Source organism: Propithecus coquereli, unplaced genomic scaffold (assembly GCF_000956105.1).
Source record: "Propithecus coquereli isolate 6110/MARCELLA unplaced genomic scaffold, Pcoq_1.0 Scaffold218, whole genome shotgun sequence".
NCBI lineage: Eukaryota > Metazoa > Chordata > Mammalia > Primates > Indriidae > Propithecus > Propithecus coquereli.
The window spans coordinates 1,698,963-1,719,476 of record NW_012146967.1 but is presented as its reverse complement, the minus strand read 5'-3'; the positions used below and the strand labels follow the sequence as shown (position 1 = coordinate 1,719,476).

The following is a 20,514-nucleotide window of genomic DNA, read 5'->3' as shown; positions in this document are numbered from 1 at the left end:
TCAGAAAATTGCTGACCCCAAATCATGTCACCCTCACACAGTCTTAAATGATCACATCGCACCACCTATGCTACTTTCCATGAGCTCATGATTTGAGAGTACACCCTGTGCTCTCTCAGGATCCCAAGCTCCGTTTCATAGTTATAGCATATGAAAGGATGCAAGGATGTCTGAAATGCCCTTAGGTGGATAAAACAGCTAGTCGTCTACTTCTTCCCAATCAAATCCTAATCTTTATTTATTTAAATTAAAAAAAAATTGTTTTAGAGACAGAGTCTCACTATATTGCCCAGGCTGGACTTGAACTCCAGGACCCATGCAGTCCTCTCGCCTCAGCCTCCTGAGTAGCTGGGACTATAGGCCTGTACTACCACACCAGGCTCAAATCCTAGTTTTTTATTCCAGAAGACAATGGACTACATTTTTCTGTCTCCCTGAGCCAAGTGAAGCCAATGAGATATGAGGGAAAATCACTGAGCTGGGCTCTAAGAAAGAGTAAAAAGAACTGACTCAGCTGAGAGGTTTTTGTGTGTTTGTTTTTGTTTTTTTTAAGCAAGCCCACTGCTTGGTAATCAGCTAGGAGTTTTGGCCTTTCTTCCTTTACCTCCTTTTTTCTAATTCTTGCCTGGAATATACTTTTGGAGTGCAACAGCCATTCTGGACCATGAGGTTTTGTAGAAGTTGGAAGCCATCTTTAGGCCAGAGCATAAAGATAGACAGAATCTGAGTCTCTGATGCTCTTGTGGGGCTCTCTCCCACCAGAGCCAGGTTAGCTTCTCCTAGACTTAGTTTATGTAAAAAAAAAAAAAGTAAGACCACTAACTTAGTTAAGCCACTGTTTAGGGACGAGGAGAGGCATCTTTTACTCACAGCCCCAACACAATTCCTAACTGATACACTTTCTGATTTCTACCCAGGATTTACTTTATAGAAAACGTCCCCGTGTTTAGGTCCTTTGAATTGACCAGAAATCTCATATTGGCAACACAGGCATCTCATCTTTAAATGGGAATAAAAACAGTACCTCCAGTTTCCGGTTCCGTGTGTAAAGAGCTTGGAAGTCTCCATTCCATCATAACAACAAGTAAAAAGCTGAACAAACTGAAAAATCAACAACTCTTCTTGGATCTCTAAGACAGGGGAAGACACAGAACAAATTTCTGCCCCCAGGATTGGAGAGACAGGTGAATACAGAGAGTCACAGCTTCCTGAAGCAGAGAGAGACTCCTGCGTGAAAACTGCAGCAGGAAGCCGTGCTGGGGTAGGAACACCTGAACTGCAATTGACGAGTTGCTGGAGGCTCAGTGCACACAAGTCTGAGAGTTAAAAATAACTCCAGGAGGATCCAGCCATGGGGAGGGCCACACAATATTGAGAGATTTACTTCCCAGCACTTGATCAGGTTCCCACAGTAAACGTCGTAAGAAAAACCTCCTCATGCTTCTGGCAGGGAGGGGAGATGGAACCATTTTGATACATGACAGAGCGCTCTGTTCTTCCTAACAAGGCCTGCCCTCAGGAGAAACTAGTTACCCAGAGCCTCACCTGTGGGGTATTATCAGAGCCTAACTGACATGGGAAAAGGGAAATACCCAACTCCAGCCCGCCTTGGCCTTCCAAGAAGGGAAATAGCCAACTCTTGCCATACTGTCCCATCTGAGGGGGGAGAAAAAAACTGAAAGACACTAGTAGAGTTCACAGAGGCAGAGACTCACTAAAGGACTGAGACCTAATCAGCAGTTCCTTTTACTTGGTACATCATGTCCAGCCAGTAAGAAAAAATTATGAGGCATGCTAAAAGGCAAAAAACATAATTTGAAGACTGAGCATGGTGGCTCATGTCTGTAATCCTAGCACTTTGGGAGGCCAAGATAGGAGGATTGATTGAGACAAGCCTGAGCAAGAGCAAGACCCTGTCTCTACAAAAAATAGAAAAATTAGCCAGGTGTGGTGACACACACCTGTAGTCCCAGCTACTCAGGAGGCTGAGGCAGGAGGATCTCTTGAGCCAGGAGTTTGAGGTTGCAGTGAACTATGATGATGCCACTGAACTCTAGCCTGGGTGTCAGCATCAGAACCAGACATGACAGAGATGTTGGAATTATCAGATCAGAAATTAAAAACAACTGATTAATTTTTTAAGGGCTTTAATCGATAAAGTAGCCAGCATGCAAAAACCGATGGGCAATGTAAGCAGAGGTATGGAAATCTTAAGAAAGAACTCAAAAGAAATGTTAGAGATCATTTCATCACTGCAATGAAGAATGCCTTTGATGGGTTTATTAGGTGACTGGACACAGCTGAGGAAAAAGTCTCTGAGCTTGAGGATATATCAATAGAAACTTAGAAAACTGAAAATCACAAAAAGAACAAAGATTGAACAAACAGAACAGAATATCCAAAGAGTCTGAGGCAACAGCAAAAGACGTAAATACACATAATAGGAATACCAGAAGGAGAAAAAAGAGAAAGGAACAGAATAAATATTTGAAACAATAATGACTGAGAATTTCCACAAATTAATGTCAGACCCCAAATCACAGATTCAGGAAGCTCAGAGAACACCAAGCAAGGTAAATACCAAATCTATAGCTAGGTATATCATATTCAAACTACAGAAAACCAAAGATTAAAAAAAAAAAAAAAATCCCGATAAAAAAAAAAAAAAGCCAGAAGGAAAAAACACCTTACCTATGGAGGAACAAAGATAAGAATTACATCTGACTTCTCCTTCGAAACTACGCAAGCAAGAAGAGAGTGGAACTAGATATTTAAAGTATAAAGAGAAAACAACACCACCAACTCAGATTTCTGAGAAACTGTCCTTCAAAAATTGAAGGAGAAATAAGGGCTTTCTCAGACAAACAAAAATTGATGGAATTCATTTCCAGTAGACCTGCCTTATAAGAAATGATGAAAGAAATCCTTTAGAGAGAAGGGAATTGATGTAGGCAAAAAAATCTAAGATTTATATAAAGAAAGGAAGAGCATCAAAGAAGGAATAAGTAAAGGTAAAGTAAAAACTTATTTTTCTTATTTTTAACTGATCTAACACATGACAATTTATCCAAAATAATAACATTTTATTATGTATGCTTTTATATATACATATAAAACACATACACGCATATGCTATTCTAGGCTTATATACAAGCAAAATGAATGACAGCAATGATACAAGAGAGGGTAGGGGAGAATTAGGTTATTTTGTTATTATAAGGTACTCGCACTACTTGCGAAGTGGTATATGTAGTGTTATTTGAAAGTGGACTTGGATTAGTTGTAAATGCATATTGAAAACTCTGGGGCAACCATTAAAAAGTTTTCTAAAAAAATATAACTGACATGCTATGAAAGGAGAAAAAAGGAAATTACACAAATGCTCAATTAAAACCACCAAGGGCAGAAGAAGAGTGGAAGACAACCAGGAAAAAAAGAACAAGGGCCTCAAATAGAAAACAGTAACAAATATGGTAGATATCAATCCAATTTTATCAATAATCACTTTGAATGTCAGTGGTCTAAATGCACCAATTAAAAGACAAAGATTGCCTAAGTAGATCAAAAAATAAGACCAAACTATATGTTGTCTATAAGAAACCCACTTTAAATATAAAGACATATAAAGTAGAAGTAAATGGATAGAGAAAAATATACCATGCTAACACTAATCAAAAAAAGCAGTAGTAGCCATAGTAATTTCAGACAGAGCAGACTTTAAAGGAAAGTTATGAGGAATAAAAAAAAATGGCATTATATAATGATAAAGGAGTCAATTCTCCAAGAAGACATAACAATCTTTAATGTGTATGTGCTTCACAACAGAGCATCAAACTACATGCAGCAAAAACTAGTAGAACTGCAAGGAAAAGTTGATGAATTCACTGTCATAGTTGGAGATTTCAACACCCTCTGTCAGAAATGGACAAATACAGCAGGCAGAAAATCCGTAAGAACACCATTGATCAACTGGATATAATTGACATTTGTAGACTCCTTCATCCAACAACAGCAGAATATGTATTCTTCTCAAACTCACATGGAATATTCTCCAATGTAGACTATATTCTGGGTCCCCATACACAACAAATTTCAAAGAATAGAAATCATACAATGTCTGCTCTCAGGCCACAATAGATTTAAGCTAGAAATCAAAAACAGAAGATAACTTGAAAATCCCAAAAAATGTGAAAATAAAGCAATACCCTTTTAAATAATACATGGGGCAAAGAAGAAATCTCAAGAGAAATTTAAAAATTATTGAACCAAATGAAATGAAAACACAACATCAAAATTGTGGAATGCAGCAAAAGCAGTGAAAATTTATAGCATTGAATGTACATATTGGAAACTAAAAACATCTAAAATCAATAATCTAAGTTTCCACCTTAGGAAACAAGAAAAATAAGAGCAAATTAAATCCAAAGTAAGTAGAAGGAAAGAAATAATAAGAATTAAAGTAGATATCAATGAAATTGAAAACAGGAAATCAGTAAAGGAAATCAATGAAACCACAAGCCAGTTCTTTGAAAAGATCAATACAATCAATAAGCCTCTAACCAGACCAATTAAGAGAAAAAAGAGAGAAGACACAAATAACTAATATTAGAAATGGAAGAGGGAACATCACTACAGATCCTATGGACATTAAAGGGATAATAAAGGAATACTATAAAAAACTCTATGCCCACAAAATTTATAACCTAGATGAAATGGACTAATGTCTTGAAAGGACACAATTTGCCAAAATTCACACAAAAAGAAATAGACAATCAGATTAAGGCTATATCTGTTAAATAAATTAAATTAATAATTAATAACCTTCCAAAACAGAAAGCACCAGGCCCAGATGGGTTCACTATTGAATCCTACCCAACGTTTAAGGAAGAATTTATATCAACTCTCTATAATCTCTTTCAGAGCATAGAAGCAGAGGGAATATTTCTTAACTCTTTCTATGAGGTCAGCATTACCCTAATACCAAAGCCAGATAAAGACACTGAAAGAAAATAAAATTACCTACCAATATCTCTCATGAACATAGATGCAAAAATCCTTAACAGAATATTAGCAAATTGAATCTAACAATATGTAAAAGGAATTATATACCATAGCCAAGTGGGATTTATCCCAGGTATGCAAGGTTGTTTTGACATTTGGAAATCAGTTAATGTAATCCATCACATCGACAGGCTAAACAAATTATACGATCATATCAATAGATGCAGAAAAAGCATTTGGCAAAATCCAACACCCATTCAGGATTAAAAAAAAAAACAACTCTCTGCAAACTAGGAATAGAGGGGAACTTCTTCAACTTGATAAAGAATATCTACCAAAAACCTACAGCTACATCATACTTAATGGTGAGGAACTCAAAGCTTTCCCAATAAAAATCGGGAATGAGGCAAGTATGTCTCCCCTCGCCACTCCTTTTCAACATCACACTGGACATACTATCTAATGCAAAAGGCAAGGAAAGGACATAAAAAGTATACGGATTGGGAAGGAAGAAATAAAACTCTTTGTTCACAGATGACATGATTGTCTATGTAGAAAATCCAAAAGATTCAATAACAACAACAACAACAAAACCTCCTGAAACTAACAAGCAATTATAGCAAGGTTGCAGAATACAAGGTTAATATACAGAGGTCAATCGCATTCCTATATACCAGCAATGAACAAGTGCTATTTGAAATTGAAAACACAATACCATTTATATTAGCACCCCCTAAAATGACATAGTTATGTAGAAATATAACAGAATATGTACAAGATCTATATAAGGAAAACTATAAAACTCCAATTAAAGAAGTCAAAGAAGAACTAAATAAATGGAGAGATAAGATAGTCCATGTTCATGGATAGGAAGATGCAATATCATCAAGATGTCAGTTCTTTCCAGCTTGATCAATAGGTTCAATACAATCACAATCAAAATCTCAGCAAGTTATTTAGTGGGTATCAACAAACTGATTCTAAAGTTTATATGGAAAGGTAAAAGACCCAGAATAGCCAACATAATATTGAAAGAAAAGAGCAAAATTGGAGGACTGCCACTACCTGACTTCAAGACTTAACTATAAAGCTACAGTAATCAAGACAGTATGGCATTGGCAAAAGAGTAAGATCAATGAAACAGAATAGAGAGCCCAGAAATATACCCTTATAAATATAGTGAACTGATCTTTGACAAGGGAGCAAAGATAGTCTTTTCAACAAATGGTACTGGAACAACTGGACATCCATATACAAAAAGAAAATCTAGACACAGATCTTACACCCATCTCAAAAATTAACTCCAAATGGATCATAGACCTAAATGTAAAACACAAAATTATAAAATTCCTAGAACATAACATAGGAGAAAACCTAGATGAACTTGGATATGGTGATGACTTTTTAGGTACAACATCAAAGGCATAATCCATGAAAGAAATAACTGATAGGCTGGACTTCATTAAAATTAATAAAAGACAATGTCAAGAGAATGAGAAGATAATCCACAGACTGGCAGAAAATATTTGCAATAGACACTTCTGATAAGGACTATTATCCAAAATATACAAAGAACTTTTAAAAACTTAACAATAAGAAAACAAACAACCCAGTTAAAAAATGGGCCAGAGACCTTAACAGACACCTCACCAAAGAAGATATACAGATGGCAAATAAGCACATGAAAAGATGCTCCACATCATATGTCGTCATGTAAACAGAAATTAAAACAACAATGACATACCACTACATACCTATTAGAATGGCCAAAACCTGGAACACTGACAACACCAAATGCTGGTGAGCATGTAGAACAACAGGAACTCTCATTTATTGCTGTGGGAATGCAAAATGGTACAGCCACTTTGGAAGACAGTTTGGCAGTTTCTTACAAAACTAAACATACTCTTACCATACAATCCAGCAATTGCACTCCTTGGTATTGACCCAAAGAAGTTGAAAACTTATGTCCACACAAAAACCTGCACATTGAGGTTTATGGCAGCTTTACTCATAATTGCCAAAATATGGAAGTAACTAAGATATCCTTCTGAAGGTGAAGGGATAAATACACTGTGGTACATCCAGACAATGGAATATAATTCAGCACTCAAAAGAAATGAGCTATCAAGCCATAAAAGACATGGAGGAAACGTAAATGCATATCACCAAGTGAAAGAAGTCAATCTGAAAAGTCTGCACACTGTATGATTCCAGCTATGCAACACTCTGGAAAAGGCAAAACTATGGAGACAGTGAAAAGATCAGTGGTTACTCGGGGTTGGGGAACAGGGAGAGATGAATAGGTAGAGAACAGAGATTTTTAGGGCAGTGAAAATACTCTGCATGATACTCTCATGATGGTCACATGTCATGGTACATTGGTCCAAACCCATAGAATGTATAACACCAAGAGTGGACCCTAATGTAAACTATGGACTTTGGTTGATAATGATGTGTCAATGTAGGTTTATCATTTGTAACAAATATACTGCTCTGGAGGGAGATGTTGATGACAGCGGAGGCTCTGCGTGTGTGGGGGCAAGGGTAGATGGGCCTTATCTCTGTGCCTTATTCTTCACTGTGAACCTAAAACCGCTCTTTAAAAAAGGTCTTAAACAAAAAACCAAAACCGTAGGGTGTACAAAGATTAAATGAGATGATCCACGCAAAAGGCTTGCCCAGGGACTGGCACAGGGTCAGTGTTAGCTATCATTACTTTATGATTTCTAGTCGAGAAGTATTTCAGGCTAACATGATAAGGATCCTCACATGCTTGCAGACTAACTTCCCCACTTGACAGATGGAGGGAGTGAGGTTCAGGGGGAGAAAGGGGCTTGCCCATGGTCACACAGCGAGTAAGGGTGATAGGTCCTCAAGTTCAGGGCTCAAAACCTGGCATTACTGGAAACTCCTGGGCTACAGCACATGGTGGTCCCTCAATAAGTGTTAAAGAAGACATTCTTCCACCTTGAAGCCGCCACTGAAATGCACCTCACAGATTCTTGGAAAGCAACCCATTTCTAAGTTGCAGATGTTTTCTGCTAAAAATATGAGGCCCAGGGTTTTTTGGTTTTATTTTTTCCTTTTTTCCCCGAAAGGCTTAGTTTGTTGGTTAAACACAGTGATGCTCCTTAGAGTTTTTGTTTTAGAGTTTCCAAAAGGCCGGTAAAAAAAATGGGAGAAAGATATTTTTGGTGAAATTAAAATACCCATTTCAGCTTCTGTGGATCTTCCAGGGTTGGGGGTTGGGGCAGGGGGATACTAAGTGTCTGGAGCTTTTCCAGGACTGATCTGGTTCTCAGGCTGCCCCTCACCCCCACTCCAAAGGAGGCAGCAGTTCCTCCTCTGCGACCCTCCCATCCTGTGCTCATAGCTCAGGAGGTGCATTTGTCATCGTGTTTTGCAGTCACTCATGTGCATATGTCCCTTCTGCAGGGCCCGCCCCTCGAGGGCAGACTGCTTCACTCCCGTGTCCCAGCACCGGGCTGGGCCCACAGCAGACATGAGATAAATGAATATCAAATAAATGGGTAAAGCCAAGTGCTGAGGGAGGATGCAGCATGGGAAACACTGGAAGGCAGTTCACAGTACCCAGAGTACCCCAGTTAGGAAGATTTGAGGGGACATTTCTCAGCTGCAATGACTAGCACGCTAGACCCCTGAGATACAGAAAGGCTAAGACTTATCTCCCAAATTCCATCATCTAGGATGTCACCAGGTGATGACTACATCAAAGTCAAAAGGGCAAGTGTTTGCACAAAACCTGCCTCCACATATACCTGTCCTAGCCCTGAAATAACGTGTTCCCTGTAAGTCAGGTGGTTGAGGGCAGGGACTCTGGAGCCATACTTTCCAGGTTCTCATCCTAAATTCACCACGTACTTCCTGTGTGGACTTGGGCACATCACCTAATTTCTCTGGGACTCAGTTTGCCATCCGTGAAATGGGGATAATAACAGTACCTACCTCATAGAGTTGTTTGGAGGATTAGATGAGGTTGATATACACAAAGTGCTTAGAACAGTGACAGGTACACAGAAAGCCCCATGCAAATGTTTGCTATCTGATTTTATGAGAGCTCTGAACACCACATGCTAAATTAGAGCTAGACCCTCCTACCACCTACTAAAAGGAATCGCCTATTAATAAGCTTGGACAACATCACGTGTATGTCAATTCTAACCTCTGTTATCCTGTGTTTAAGTTTATAGTTCTGATGTTCTCTAAAAATATATTCCTGGAGAACTGGAGAACTGGAGTTGTATCTTGTAAGTATTTTTTCTCAACCTGGCGAGCCTCGAGGGACCAGTAACAGAGGGAAAGGTCAGGGGAGAATAGAAGATCAGACCACACGCCCCCTTTCTCTGTAGGACCCCAAGTGACACACAGGCAAACACAAGCTGGGACAGGAAGGAGTCTTGAAGTGGATGTGAGATTGCAGTTTTAAATTGGAGGACTGGACTGGACTTTTGAAGTCTAAAGGAGAGTCTAAATTATTGAGAAGATATTTGTTCTTATAATCAATAACCAAAATATTAAATCTTTCACGAAACTATCAGGGGTCAGGCCAAACTTACAACAAAGCAAAGCTATTTTCTGCTTATATTCATTGAGTTCAGCCTGTTCCATCCAAGAGTTACACATGTTGAGGGTCCTCTGGGTGTGTCTAAGAATCAGAGTGTAACACTCAGTGTGTAGTGAGCTGGCCAAAATCCTCCAATGCAAGAACAGAGCTACAGGGTGACTCCTCAGTCACCTGATGGGCCACAGCAGCCTGCGGGTGAGGGTGATAGGAGGTCAGCTAGAGAGCACATCCCACCCATCAGCCAGTGTAGACAGAGGTCCACGGGGGCTCCCCAAAAGCCCATGATGGGACCCCTGCCCCCAGCACATGGGTGACAGTCATAGCAGAGGGTGCCGCCAGGTAGGAGGAGCCCTCGACTAGCACCAGCTGGTTGAATGACTCTTGTTGCCTTTCCTCTGACCACTCCTCCTCCTCCTCCCTTCACCAACCTTGGAGAGCCAGGCAAGGAGAGAGGAACGACCCCACCCTTCTTTCCCACAGCAAATTCTGAGCCACAAGGAGAGAGATGCTCTGACTTAGATGTGAGATTGAAGTTTTAAGTTGGACGGAACTGAACTTTTTAGCAGCTGAGAATGAGTTGTAATTATCCAACCAAGACTGACGTGCTGGCTGAATATGGTCAGATGCTGTGCGATTTCCCTTGTCGGCAGAGGGCAAGGCAGGAAGGTTGGACAGAGAACTCTGGAGGCGGCTCTTCAAAGTAAGTAAAAATAAAGCCAGTTTCCATTTGTACTCCAACAAGTTCATCCCTACTCAGTAAATGGGCTACTGGAAAATGGATACATACCCATTTTGTATGCTTATCCTGAGGGTTAAACAAGTTCACACATGTAAAAATTACTCACATGGTCCCTCACGAGTAGTATTCATACAAATCATTTAACCTTTAACAAATATCTGAGGGCTTATTCTGTGCCAGGCACTGTTCTGGGTGTTGGGTTAACACAGCAAACAAAAAAGTCCTCATGGAGCTTCTATTCTGGAGGAGACGGACAAAACAAAAACAACTAATTATTTTATGTATACACACACACACACACACATACACACACACACACACACATGCTGTTTCTCAACCTGACAAGCCTAGAGTAGCAGGACGGAAAGGTAGGTGTGTGTGTGTGTGTGTGTGTGTGTATGTGTGTGTGTGTGTACGTGTAGGATAGTTCAAGTCATGACAGAGGCTATAAAGAAAAATAAAGCATGGAAAAGAAATAGAGGAGGTGCTTTAGTATGGGGACAATTTTGGATAATGGTGATTGATTTCTTTCACTGGTAGGGTACTGTATGGTTTCAAAAAATGCTCTCAATAAGCATAGTCTCATTTTATCACTAATTTGATGAGGGATTATTCCTGTCTAATGTAGGGAAGTGGGAGTTCAGAAAAAATTTGACTCCGAGTCTGGTGACCTTTCATTACCCTAGCCAATAGCAAAAGCAAGCACAAGACCAGTTCGGCCAGAAGCTTCAGCATTCTCTACACTTCTTAAATTAATTCCAGGACCCAAAGTCAATACAACATTGCTGGGAGCCAATGCTTGCAGAGCTTGGCCACAGGCTTGGAAAGAGCGTTTGCATTTCAGATCTTACTTGCAGCAAAGCAATTACTGCCATCCATTTTATCAAGAACAGTATCCCAGCCAGGCCACCCTGGGGGACAGCTTCAGCACTGTCTGTTTCACCTCTGCCCACTTGCAAGCTGGGTGAAGGACTACTACCAATTTATTTTTTCCCTAAAAACTAAGCTGAAATATTGAACCTTGCCTGCTCTGAGTTAAAAGTTCATAGAAGAATCATAAGTCTGGATGGATCTGCTTAAAGGAAGACTGTCCACAATTACACCCCAAGGTTTCGCAGAACAACTAGTCCCTTTCTCTCAAGGAGATGGCAGCTGCAGCCTGCTGGAGTCCTCAGGAAAGGCAAATGTGTCTGGGGTTTCAATTCAGCAACTCCGTGTGGAAACCCTTAGCGGGCACCTTCTGTCCTCTGTGGCTGGAAGGAAAGCTCCAGTTCCCACTGCATTTGAAATTGACAGCAAGGCAGCTGCAAAGAGCATTTGCATTCATGCTTTTAATACCATTGGAGTATTTCCTTGCTTTCAGACTGAAGATAAGATGGCGTTTGGATGCTTTTTAAAATGACTGTTTTGGAAGCAACTGGCACTGTAATTCTTAGGGAGGAAACTTATTGTTTGGAAAAATACTTTGAAAAGCCCTGTGGGGTAAGTGAGACATCTATGTAGGCACAGATGTCAGCAGAAACCAAGGATCTCAGAAAAGAGGAAATTTGGCGGGGTTGTCCCAAGAAGAAGGGGAAGAGAAGAATGAGGGGGAGGAGGGCGGTGGAAGAGGAAGAGGAAAGGGAGACAGCAGAGTGGAGAAGGGCTGGGATTAGTTATGGAAACTGACAGAGGCAGGATCAGTGGAAGAGCATTTCGAGATGGGGGATGTCTGTTCTGCAGGGCCCTGTTTGGGATCTAAGCCCCTCCTAAAAACCTCAGTCTACTAGGATCACAGAGGCTTTCTGGGGCTGTCTTGTGGAAAGTGAAGAGGATGCTGAGTTGTATCCCTGGCTCGCCATGGTATAGAACAGGGCTGTCTGGTGGAACTTTCTGTGATGATGGAAATTTTCTATTCTGCCCTGCCCAATATGGTAGCCTCTAGTCACATATGGTGCTTGAGCATTTGAAATGTGACTACTGCAACTGCTAGTGAACTGAAGTTTTTATCTGGTGTAACTTTAATTAAGTGAAACAGCCACATGTGGCTATTGATGACCCTATCGAACAGCACAGGGGAAGAGAGAGGCAGCATAGGCAGAAGGAAGGGTCCCAAGTCAAGGTGACCCTGAGAATGCAAACACCTTAGGATTTGCTAAAATCTTGGGACAGTTTTGAGATTTAAAATGAGAATGGAACTGGGGCGCTGAGAGAGAGGGGTGGGCTTAAACCAGTTTATGTACATCATAAGGTCAAGGAAACCCTGAGTTGACGCCAGAGTTACAAAGGTATTTAGAAAAAAGGGATAGAGGGCCCTTACACAGACAAATTGGAGTTCCTAAAAATGGTGAGGGTTTTTGTTTGTTTTTTGCAGAATCTAAGCTAACAAATGGCTATTTGTGTCTGTGCACAGACAGCTTATGTCGAATTCATAACATCAGCAGTTGTAATGGCACATGGTAGGTACTTAATAAATATCTGAGTTACTGGATGACTGATAAATAGCACCGTACATCATCCACCAACATCGTCTCACTTGAATCTTGCAACAACCCCCTGAGGAAGCTGAGGCAGTGGAGGCTCAGAGAGGTTAAGTGATAAGTCTGGGAGAGTCAGGATTCCTGGTCTCTTGGTTCACCCAACCTGTCCCTCCATCTGTATCTAAGAGGCCATATCTGGGCTCTCCACTGTGGCCACTGTGAGGGAGTGTGTAGATGTGACTGAATGTTCCAGGACCACAGACACCTGGCAAAACTCTCACATGCAGCATATGCATTCACAGTGTGCTCTTCCTTCTCCTGCCTGCTGAGTGTAGGGAGGGACACCGTAAGCCCCTCCATAGCAGAGCCCATATGAATTTCTTTTCTGGGTCCCCACTGCCACCACCTAACACAGTGCCTGCCACATATCTAGTCATAGCCAATACTGAGGGACCAAAGAAATGAATGAATAAGTAGCAAAGGTAATTTCTCCATTGACTTTTTAAAATTTTTCATTTATTTATTTTTTTAGAGATGGGGTCTTGCTAGGTTGCCCAGGCTGGAGTGCAGTGGCTGTTCACAGGCACAATCATAGTGTGCTGCAGCCTCAAACACCTGGCCTCAAAGTGATCCTCCTGCCTCAGCCTCCTGAGTAGCTGGAATTACAGGTGCACACCACTGTGCCTAGCTCTTCACTGACTTTTTAAAAAATTCTATTCACTTTGGAAAAATTGTGTTAATGCATCACAAAAGCATTTTTCTCTCCCTAAGTCACCACAGAGCATCTTCCCATTTATTGAGTGGAGCCACTTCTCAGCCACTCAGTTTTGAGTTCTCCAGGATGGGTAGCTCAGGCCTCACACTGCTGTTTGTTTTTTCTTTTTCCTGCTGATGATTTATCTGTTGGGAATCTGAAAAGGGAATTCCTGAAACTTACACACTGACCTCTTTCTGCCATTTCAGCCCTTGGTAGGCCTGCACTCAAAATCTAGTAAAGTACAGTGGTGCCGAACAAGCCTGCCTATTTTTTTCTTAGCAGAAGCAGTAAAAATTATACATATTAATAGGGAAAAAAAGCCAATAAAAGGAGGAAGAGTTTAGATATATTGACTGACATTAAATTGGTTAATTTTTTGTATAAAATCTAGATTTTTCAGCTATCAAATAAATTAATGATCAGTCTTAAAGAATGCCCCAACAGTTTTCCTTGGCCTGTTAAGTAGGAATGATCGGTTCTAATAATTTTTTGTATACATAGCCCTAAGTGTGGAAGGAATATATATAGCGCACCGCAGCCTTAAACTCCTGGGTTCAAGCGATCCTCCTGCCTCAGTCTCCCAAAGTGGTGGGATTATAGGCATGAGACACCATGCCCAATAAAATATATTTTTATTATAAGGTAGAGAGAGAATAGTTAGGCCTGCGGTGATAATACAAATAGTACCCCTCCCATCAGAGGACTCCCAAACCTCAACCTAATGATACAAGGACATTTCCCAGGTTCTCCAAGGCATTTACATTACTAAACCAAGAAGTTGCCTGTCCCAGGCCGATTGATGTACATATAACACACTTGTGAGTTCAATATTTGTCCTCAGAGAAAAGAAATTACTTTATGCAAATTAAACATTCAGGAAATTCAAGTGAGACATTCTCATTTGAATTCTCACTTTTATAGAAAGGTATTATTAAAAACTTTGGTATTATTCTTTTTGGTATTTTATTTAGTATTACTTATAATTGTTTGACGTTTTATAGCAAAGTTGCCAAAGTACTTACTTAGGTAACTTAAAAAAACAACAACTAAGATGCTTTAAAATGCTTAAAAACTGCACACGAATTACTTAAAATTGGGGTGGGGGCATGAGCCTGGTGAGGCTGGACTCACCTTTCCAAAGCTGGCAGCATTGACAGGTTGGGTGTCGTTCTTCTCGCAGAAGTCCAGGTAATGCATGTAGAGGGCACTGCGAGGGATGCAGACCCCTTCTGCAATCTCATAGTTCTCCTCCAGCCTAGGGAAATAAATGCCTAATGAGTGAAAAATAGGTGACCTGCCCCAGGCAAGAAGGATCTGTTCTTTCCAGTTCTCCTCCAGAGACGGGCAGACTTAGAAATAACTCTCTTCCTACAGATGGGGAAATGGGGACTCGGGAAGACAAAGCACGCTGCCCATGGCCATGGAGTTAGTAGCTTGGCAGGATCAGAATTCTGGCCCCTTTGAGTATGACCCAGACCACTTTTCCAGCCCCAATTCCCCATCCCTCTGCTCTGTGGTCATTGGCCTGGCCACATTCTGGATGGATCAGCTCGCTACAAACTCTAGAAACTATATAGGGTCTTGTAGGTCTTCCACTCAGCCATGCTTCCAACTATACACCCACTTGGGGAACCATTTATGGTAAGTAAAAGCCAAAGGATGCTGGTGTCAACATCTTGGAGCTTCTCAGCTGACAAGAGCAGTGTCTGGAAAAACAAATGCCAAGGAGAGGCTGTACAGCTGCACAGCCACTAACCTACTGACTGAAGGGAGGCCACATGACCACAGTACAGAGCTGGCCTCATGATTACTTTTGGATCGCCTCCTCCCCTGCTGTACTAGGGTTAATGATTCTATACTCATTATCTTTTTAGTGAGTATAGGCTATGGGTTCTATAGGATAGAGTTCCTACTCTCCGGCTGGGTTCAAATCCCAGCCTTGTCACTTGCTGGCTTGGTGACCTTAGGCAAGTTACTTAAGCTCAGGCCCCAGTTCCTTTTGGAGGTGATTTGCAACCATCTCCCAAGGTGGTCGCAATGATCAGATGAGGCAATGTGCGCCATCATCAGCAGGGTGCCCAGAGCATGCATCGTAAGCACTTAGTAGACATTAGACCTCAGCACCCATTCTTTCTCCCATGTGTCTTGACTCTGTGCTAGATCTTCTGGATGTAAAAGAAAAATAGATACAGGGTTTTTAAAAATCATTATTATTATTTTTTAAACTGAACACCAGAATATAGACATTCAAACAAATCCTGCCTCTGTCGTCATGGACACGTTGGAAGGCTAACCATCTCTTCCAACAACTGCTGCAGCATGTGACAATTTGGGACCTTGTCTTTGGGCCTTGTCTCCATAGCCTGGGGCACATACTGCTCAATAAACTCACCAACAGAAAATATTTCTCCTTTGAGTGTAAACTGGGTTTTAGGAAACAACCCAAAGTCATGTGGAACCAAGTTTGGGGGATAAAGTGTCTGGAATAACCATTTTTTCCCAAACATTTTTTTTTTGGTTGAAAATAAGGCATAATTCTAAAGCAGTGAAATAAATGTCCTCAAGTGGCTTCAAACTCTCTGAGAGCACTTGCCAAAGAAGTGGTCCAGAGCTGTCGTAACCGAAGTGGAATGAGGACACGGCCTCCCGAGGTGCCCACTTGAAAGGGCAGCGCTCATTCAGCTCATTCCAATCTGTGATTGGAAGAAAATCAGCGCCATCATTTCACATTCAAACCCCACGGAGGAATACAACCCTAGGGACATCTGTTGGGATGGAGAACACTGTGTAACTCCTGACGATTTTTAGAAATGTTCCAGGAAATGGTTGATATAATCCTTTGTAGGTGACCAGATTCCTTGAGGCTGGGATGGTGTCTGAGTCACCATCCCAGCATATTTTTTGGCACACAATAGGTGCTCTATAAGTGTTTGATGGATAGAGTATATTTCAGTCATTTATTCATTCAACAAATACTGATTGGTCCTATCAACTGTCGGGCTGGGGCTATCACGGTGAGCAAGATGGTCCTTGTTTGCATACAGCAAACAGATTAAGGGTAGACAGATGGATAAAGATAGGGATAATCTTTAATTCAACAAATACTGAGTGCCAGGCAGTGTTCTAGACATTAAGGAAACAGTGGTGAGCAAAAAAAAAGAGGCCCTGTCCTGGAAGGGCTTACATTCTAGGGTATGTGTCTTCAACATCATAAAATGGAATGTGTTTCCCTGTGGGAAAATGATTTCACATAGGGAATAAGTTTCTTAGGACTGTCCTAAGCTTCAGGTCCAGTATGAATGAAAATCAGCTTGTGAGGTTAGCCTGGACCCCTAACTGCCATTCACGGTATTGTTTCTCTATAAAAGTGAGTTCAGAGGTCCAAATAACCAGCTTACACACAAATTTGTGAAGGCCATCTGAATAAGACAGCTTTCACAAACTGGGGTCTCACAGGCATGCTTTGTTTGCCCTGAACAGTGTTGGCCCAACTTTTAAAATTCAGGACATTTCACATAAGAATCTGGATTTCTGGCTTCTTCTGAAAAAGCTGAGATCTGGCAACACTGGACCCATATTCCCGCATGACAACAATTGGCCAGAGTTACATGTGCCCTGGAGTTGGCCAGAGTCCTCACTTCTCCCTATTTTTCTTACAACCAGTCGGTTTTCTGTTCCTCGTCTGGCTCCTGCAGGCACTTGTGTTGGCATAAGACAGGATCTATGTCCCAGTTAATTCTGCAGTCTTTTTGAGGAGAATTATGCACAAGAAATAAGAATAAGTGACCATAGGTGCAGTTGAAGGTGGGAAAACAGAGAGATTAGTGTGTAGATGAGAGTAGATAATTAAGGTTTCATGGAGGGATTAGGATTAAAGTTTTGAAACAGTAAACAACAACAGCTAGCATTTGTTGAGCTCTTACTAGGTGCCAGGCACTGGGTATTCATTATCTCATTTGATCTTCACAATAACCGAATGAGGTAGATATTATACCTATGTTTCAGAATAGGAAAATCTGAGGCCCAGAGGGTGTGACTCATTTGCCCACGGTCATGCAGCTAGTAAATAGGAGCGTCTGTCTCCCTGAAAACCTCTGTGGTATCTGCCAGGCAAGAAGAGCAGCAAGGATGAGAGATGAATGTGCCATGAGCTTTGGATGATGGAGACGCTGGTCTGAGTGGTAGAGGGGGCTTGTGAATGGGTATCTAAGAGGAAAGAACCATGGGGGGCACAGAGAATCTGTAAATGCCATAAATCTTTAAATGAGTATGGCTTAGCACAAGAGTTAGGCAACCCCTGGAGTTGAAGAGTTAATATTTTCAGGAGGTAGTGGAGTGGTACTCAGGGAGGATTGCAAAAATGGACTCAGGCAGGAAGATGCGAATGTTTTTGGGATGCGATAGGAATAATAATAATGTCATCAATAACAATAATAACTAACATTAATTTAAAGCTTAATATATTCTATTTGCCAGGAATGCATTGAGTATAATAAAAGAATGTTTTTTAAAAAAAACCCACCCAAGTTTCATAGGTTTCATCTTAGACTCTTGAGAGTTCCATCAAGCAATTTTCTTTTCCTTTTTTTAGAGATGGGGTCTCACTACATTGCCCAGGTTGGTCTCTAACTCCTGGCCTCAAATGACCATCCCACCTCAGCCTCCCAATGTGGTGGGATTATAGGTGTGAGCCACTGTGCTGGCCAGCAATTTCCCTAAAGAGGTTTGACTTCAACACTTTAGACCACTGTCTTGTGGAACATTTTCCAGTCTAATGCATACCCATGAACGATTTGGGCAGTTGGAACTTTGTGTATGACAAGCTGTGGGAAGGAGGATAGTATCCCTTTTCATTTATCTTTGCTAATGATTTCCTAGAATTTATTTTGGCCAGAAAAATCTATGAACACATTCAACAAATATGTATTTCAGACCATTCAGAATTCATCTTGCATATGATCCTTTAAAATGATAGAGATCCTTTGAAACCAATTAAGTTTTTTAAAGCACAGGAATGGCATGATCAATTAATTATTTGAAAAGGTTGCTCTGTGCCTCTATGGGGGGCGGCCAAGGTGGACTAGCAAAGACTGGCACATAGTGGCTGATTAACTATTATAGTATTTGTTGAATGACTAAATGAACAAATTAGATCAGTTAGGAGCTACTGTAATAGTTCAGGGAAGGAAATGATGGGACAGAATAACACGTAGGGTGTGGGTCTCGTGTTGCTAGATGCGAGGAGGGTGGGGGCAACCAAGGCAAGCTCTCAGGTCCCTCACTGGGCCAGGTGGATGAATGGGGGCTCCATTCCCCACAATTGGAGATGCAGAAGGAGAGACAAGTTATGGGGGGAGATAATGCTTTCAAGTGTGGCGTTAAAGAGCATAGGCTCCCAGGTAAACTCCTGGCTCTTTCACAGATTTAGTTACTTTACGTAGGTCCCCTATACCTCCGTTTCTAGTTGCTGTTCTTGTAGCTTGCTTGCTCACTAAATCTGGCCAAAAGGTCACGATTAAAATGCAAGATCATGGTAAAAATACATCGCCTTAAATGAACGCATAGCAGCAACAAACTATTCAAATCAGGTGGGTGTAAGTCACAGTTCACACAGACTGAGCTAATTAAACAGTCCCTGTCAAAGGCCAGTGCCTTCTAAATAACTACATTTCCACCCACGTTTTATTCCTCTTACCGGAGCTTCTGAGCCCCAAAGTAACTAGGTGGCTTATGACTATGAAGCATTTTAACAAGCTCTATGAACAAACAGATGTAATTGGCGTGGAAGGGCCCCTTTGATGCTTGATGAGTTTCTACCGGAATAGCATCACGACACCTGTGTCCAAACCTCCTCGCAAAATCCGGAGGGTCTGCCTGTGTGCAAAAGTTGCTAATTGGAATGTCCACTTCCCTGACCAAGGCATGGCAGGGAGAAAGGCAGTTAATTATTTCTCTTCATATCTGATGAAATTTTCCTTTTTCCTCCTCTCTTTTAGAGGATATCATTAGTCTGACATGGCGAACAATGCTCCATCATACCTGGATTTTTTTAATGATCACAAAAAAATTCCCCACTTCTTCCGTTCTCTTATCTTCTATTTAACAACTTGATTATATTTGAATCGAGCCTATCCTATTATGGAGAGCTAATGAACTCCGTCTGCCAGCTACCCTGAGTCATTATCTGAGCTATACGTTTTTAAGAAGACCTCCTCGCAAGGTTTCAGCGTGTGGCCTCCTAGGGCACATGGAGGACGCTTCGTGTCAGCACTGTACCATGAAGAGCCAATGTTTCAGCACCTAGAATAATTTCCCCCCATTCTCATTTTAAGCCTATGATTTCTTATATGTACACACATAGGCTGTCAGTTCAAAGCGTCTACTTCTCAAGTTCTTGCACACATTTCTAGAACAGAAACTTTTTTCTTCTATTTCACCAAAGAAAAGACAACAGGATTTTTAAAAAAATTGCTGAACATAAGAAGTCATCACTGAGATTGTCACAGAGGTCTGAGACTGTCAGCTATGTGGGGAAAAACCCTTGCTAAGCAATGAGGACCGGACAGCCGTCTAAACCTGTCAGTGGCTCCCCTTGCCTCTCCACAGAAGTCCCGATTCCTTACCTCGGCATCCAAGGCCCGCACGATCTGGCCCCTGACCACTTTTCCAGCCTTCTCTGCTCCCCGATACATGCACCTCTCTCCAGCCAACCGGACTGTTCACCGCTCCGCAGACACATCATGCCTCATTCCAGCCCCCTGCCCGTCGCATGTTCTGTGCCCTTCCTACTGCGGGAGACGACCCCCCTCCGCCATGCTGCGCCCTTCGACGCTCAACTCACATTTCTCTTCCATGACACTGTGTCCAGTGCCCACCCAGCCCCATCTGCTTATCACTTCTCAATCCTTTCTTCCTTGCCAAATTCATTTATTCATTCATTTGATTGCATGCAGAGTGCTACAATGGTTTA

At 41.4% G+C, this 20,514-nt stretch overlaps 1 protein-coding gene across 2 annotated transcripts in view; it reads right to left on the bottom strand.

The window, feature by feature from the left end:
* Positions 1 to 20,514, bottom strand: part of RFX4 (regulatory factor X, 4 (influences HLA class II expression)) — a 157,502-nt gene that overhangs the window by 78,063 nt on the left and 58,925 nt on the right. For both annotated transcript variants that reach the window (XM_012644728.1, XM_012644727.1), the window contains exon 4: positions 14,676 to 14,799. In XM_012644728.1, the coding sequence (XP_012500182.1) occupies positions 14,676 to 14,799 (124 nt within the window). The remainder of the gene's footprint in view (positions 1 to 14,675; positions 14,800 to 20,514) is intronic.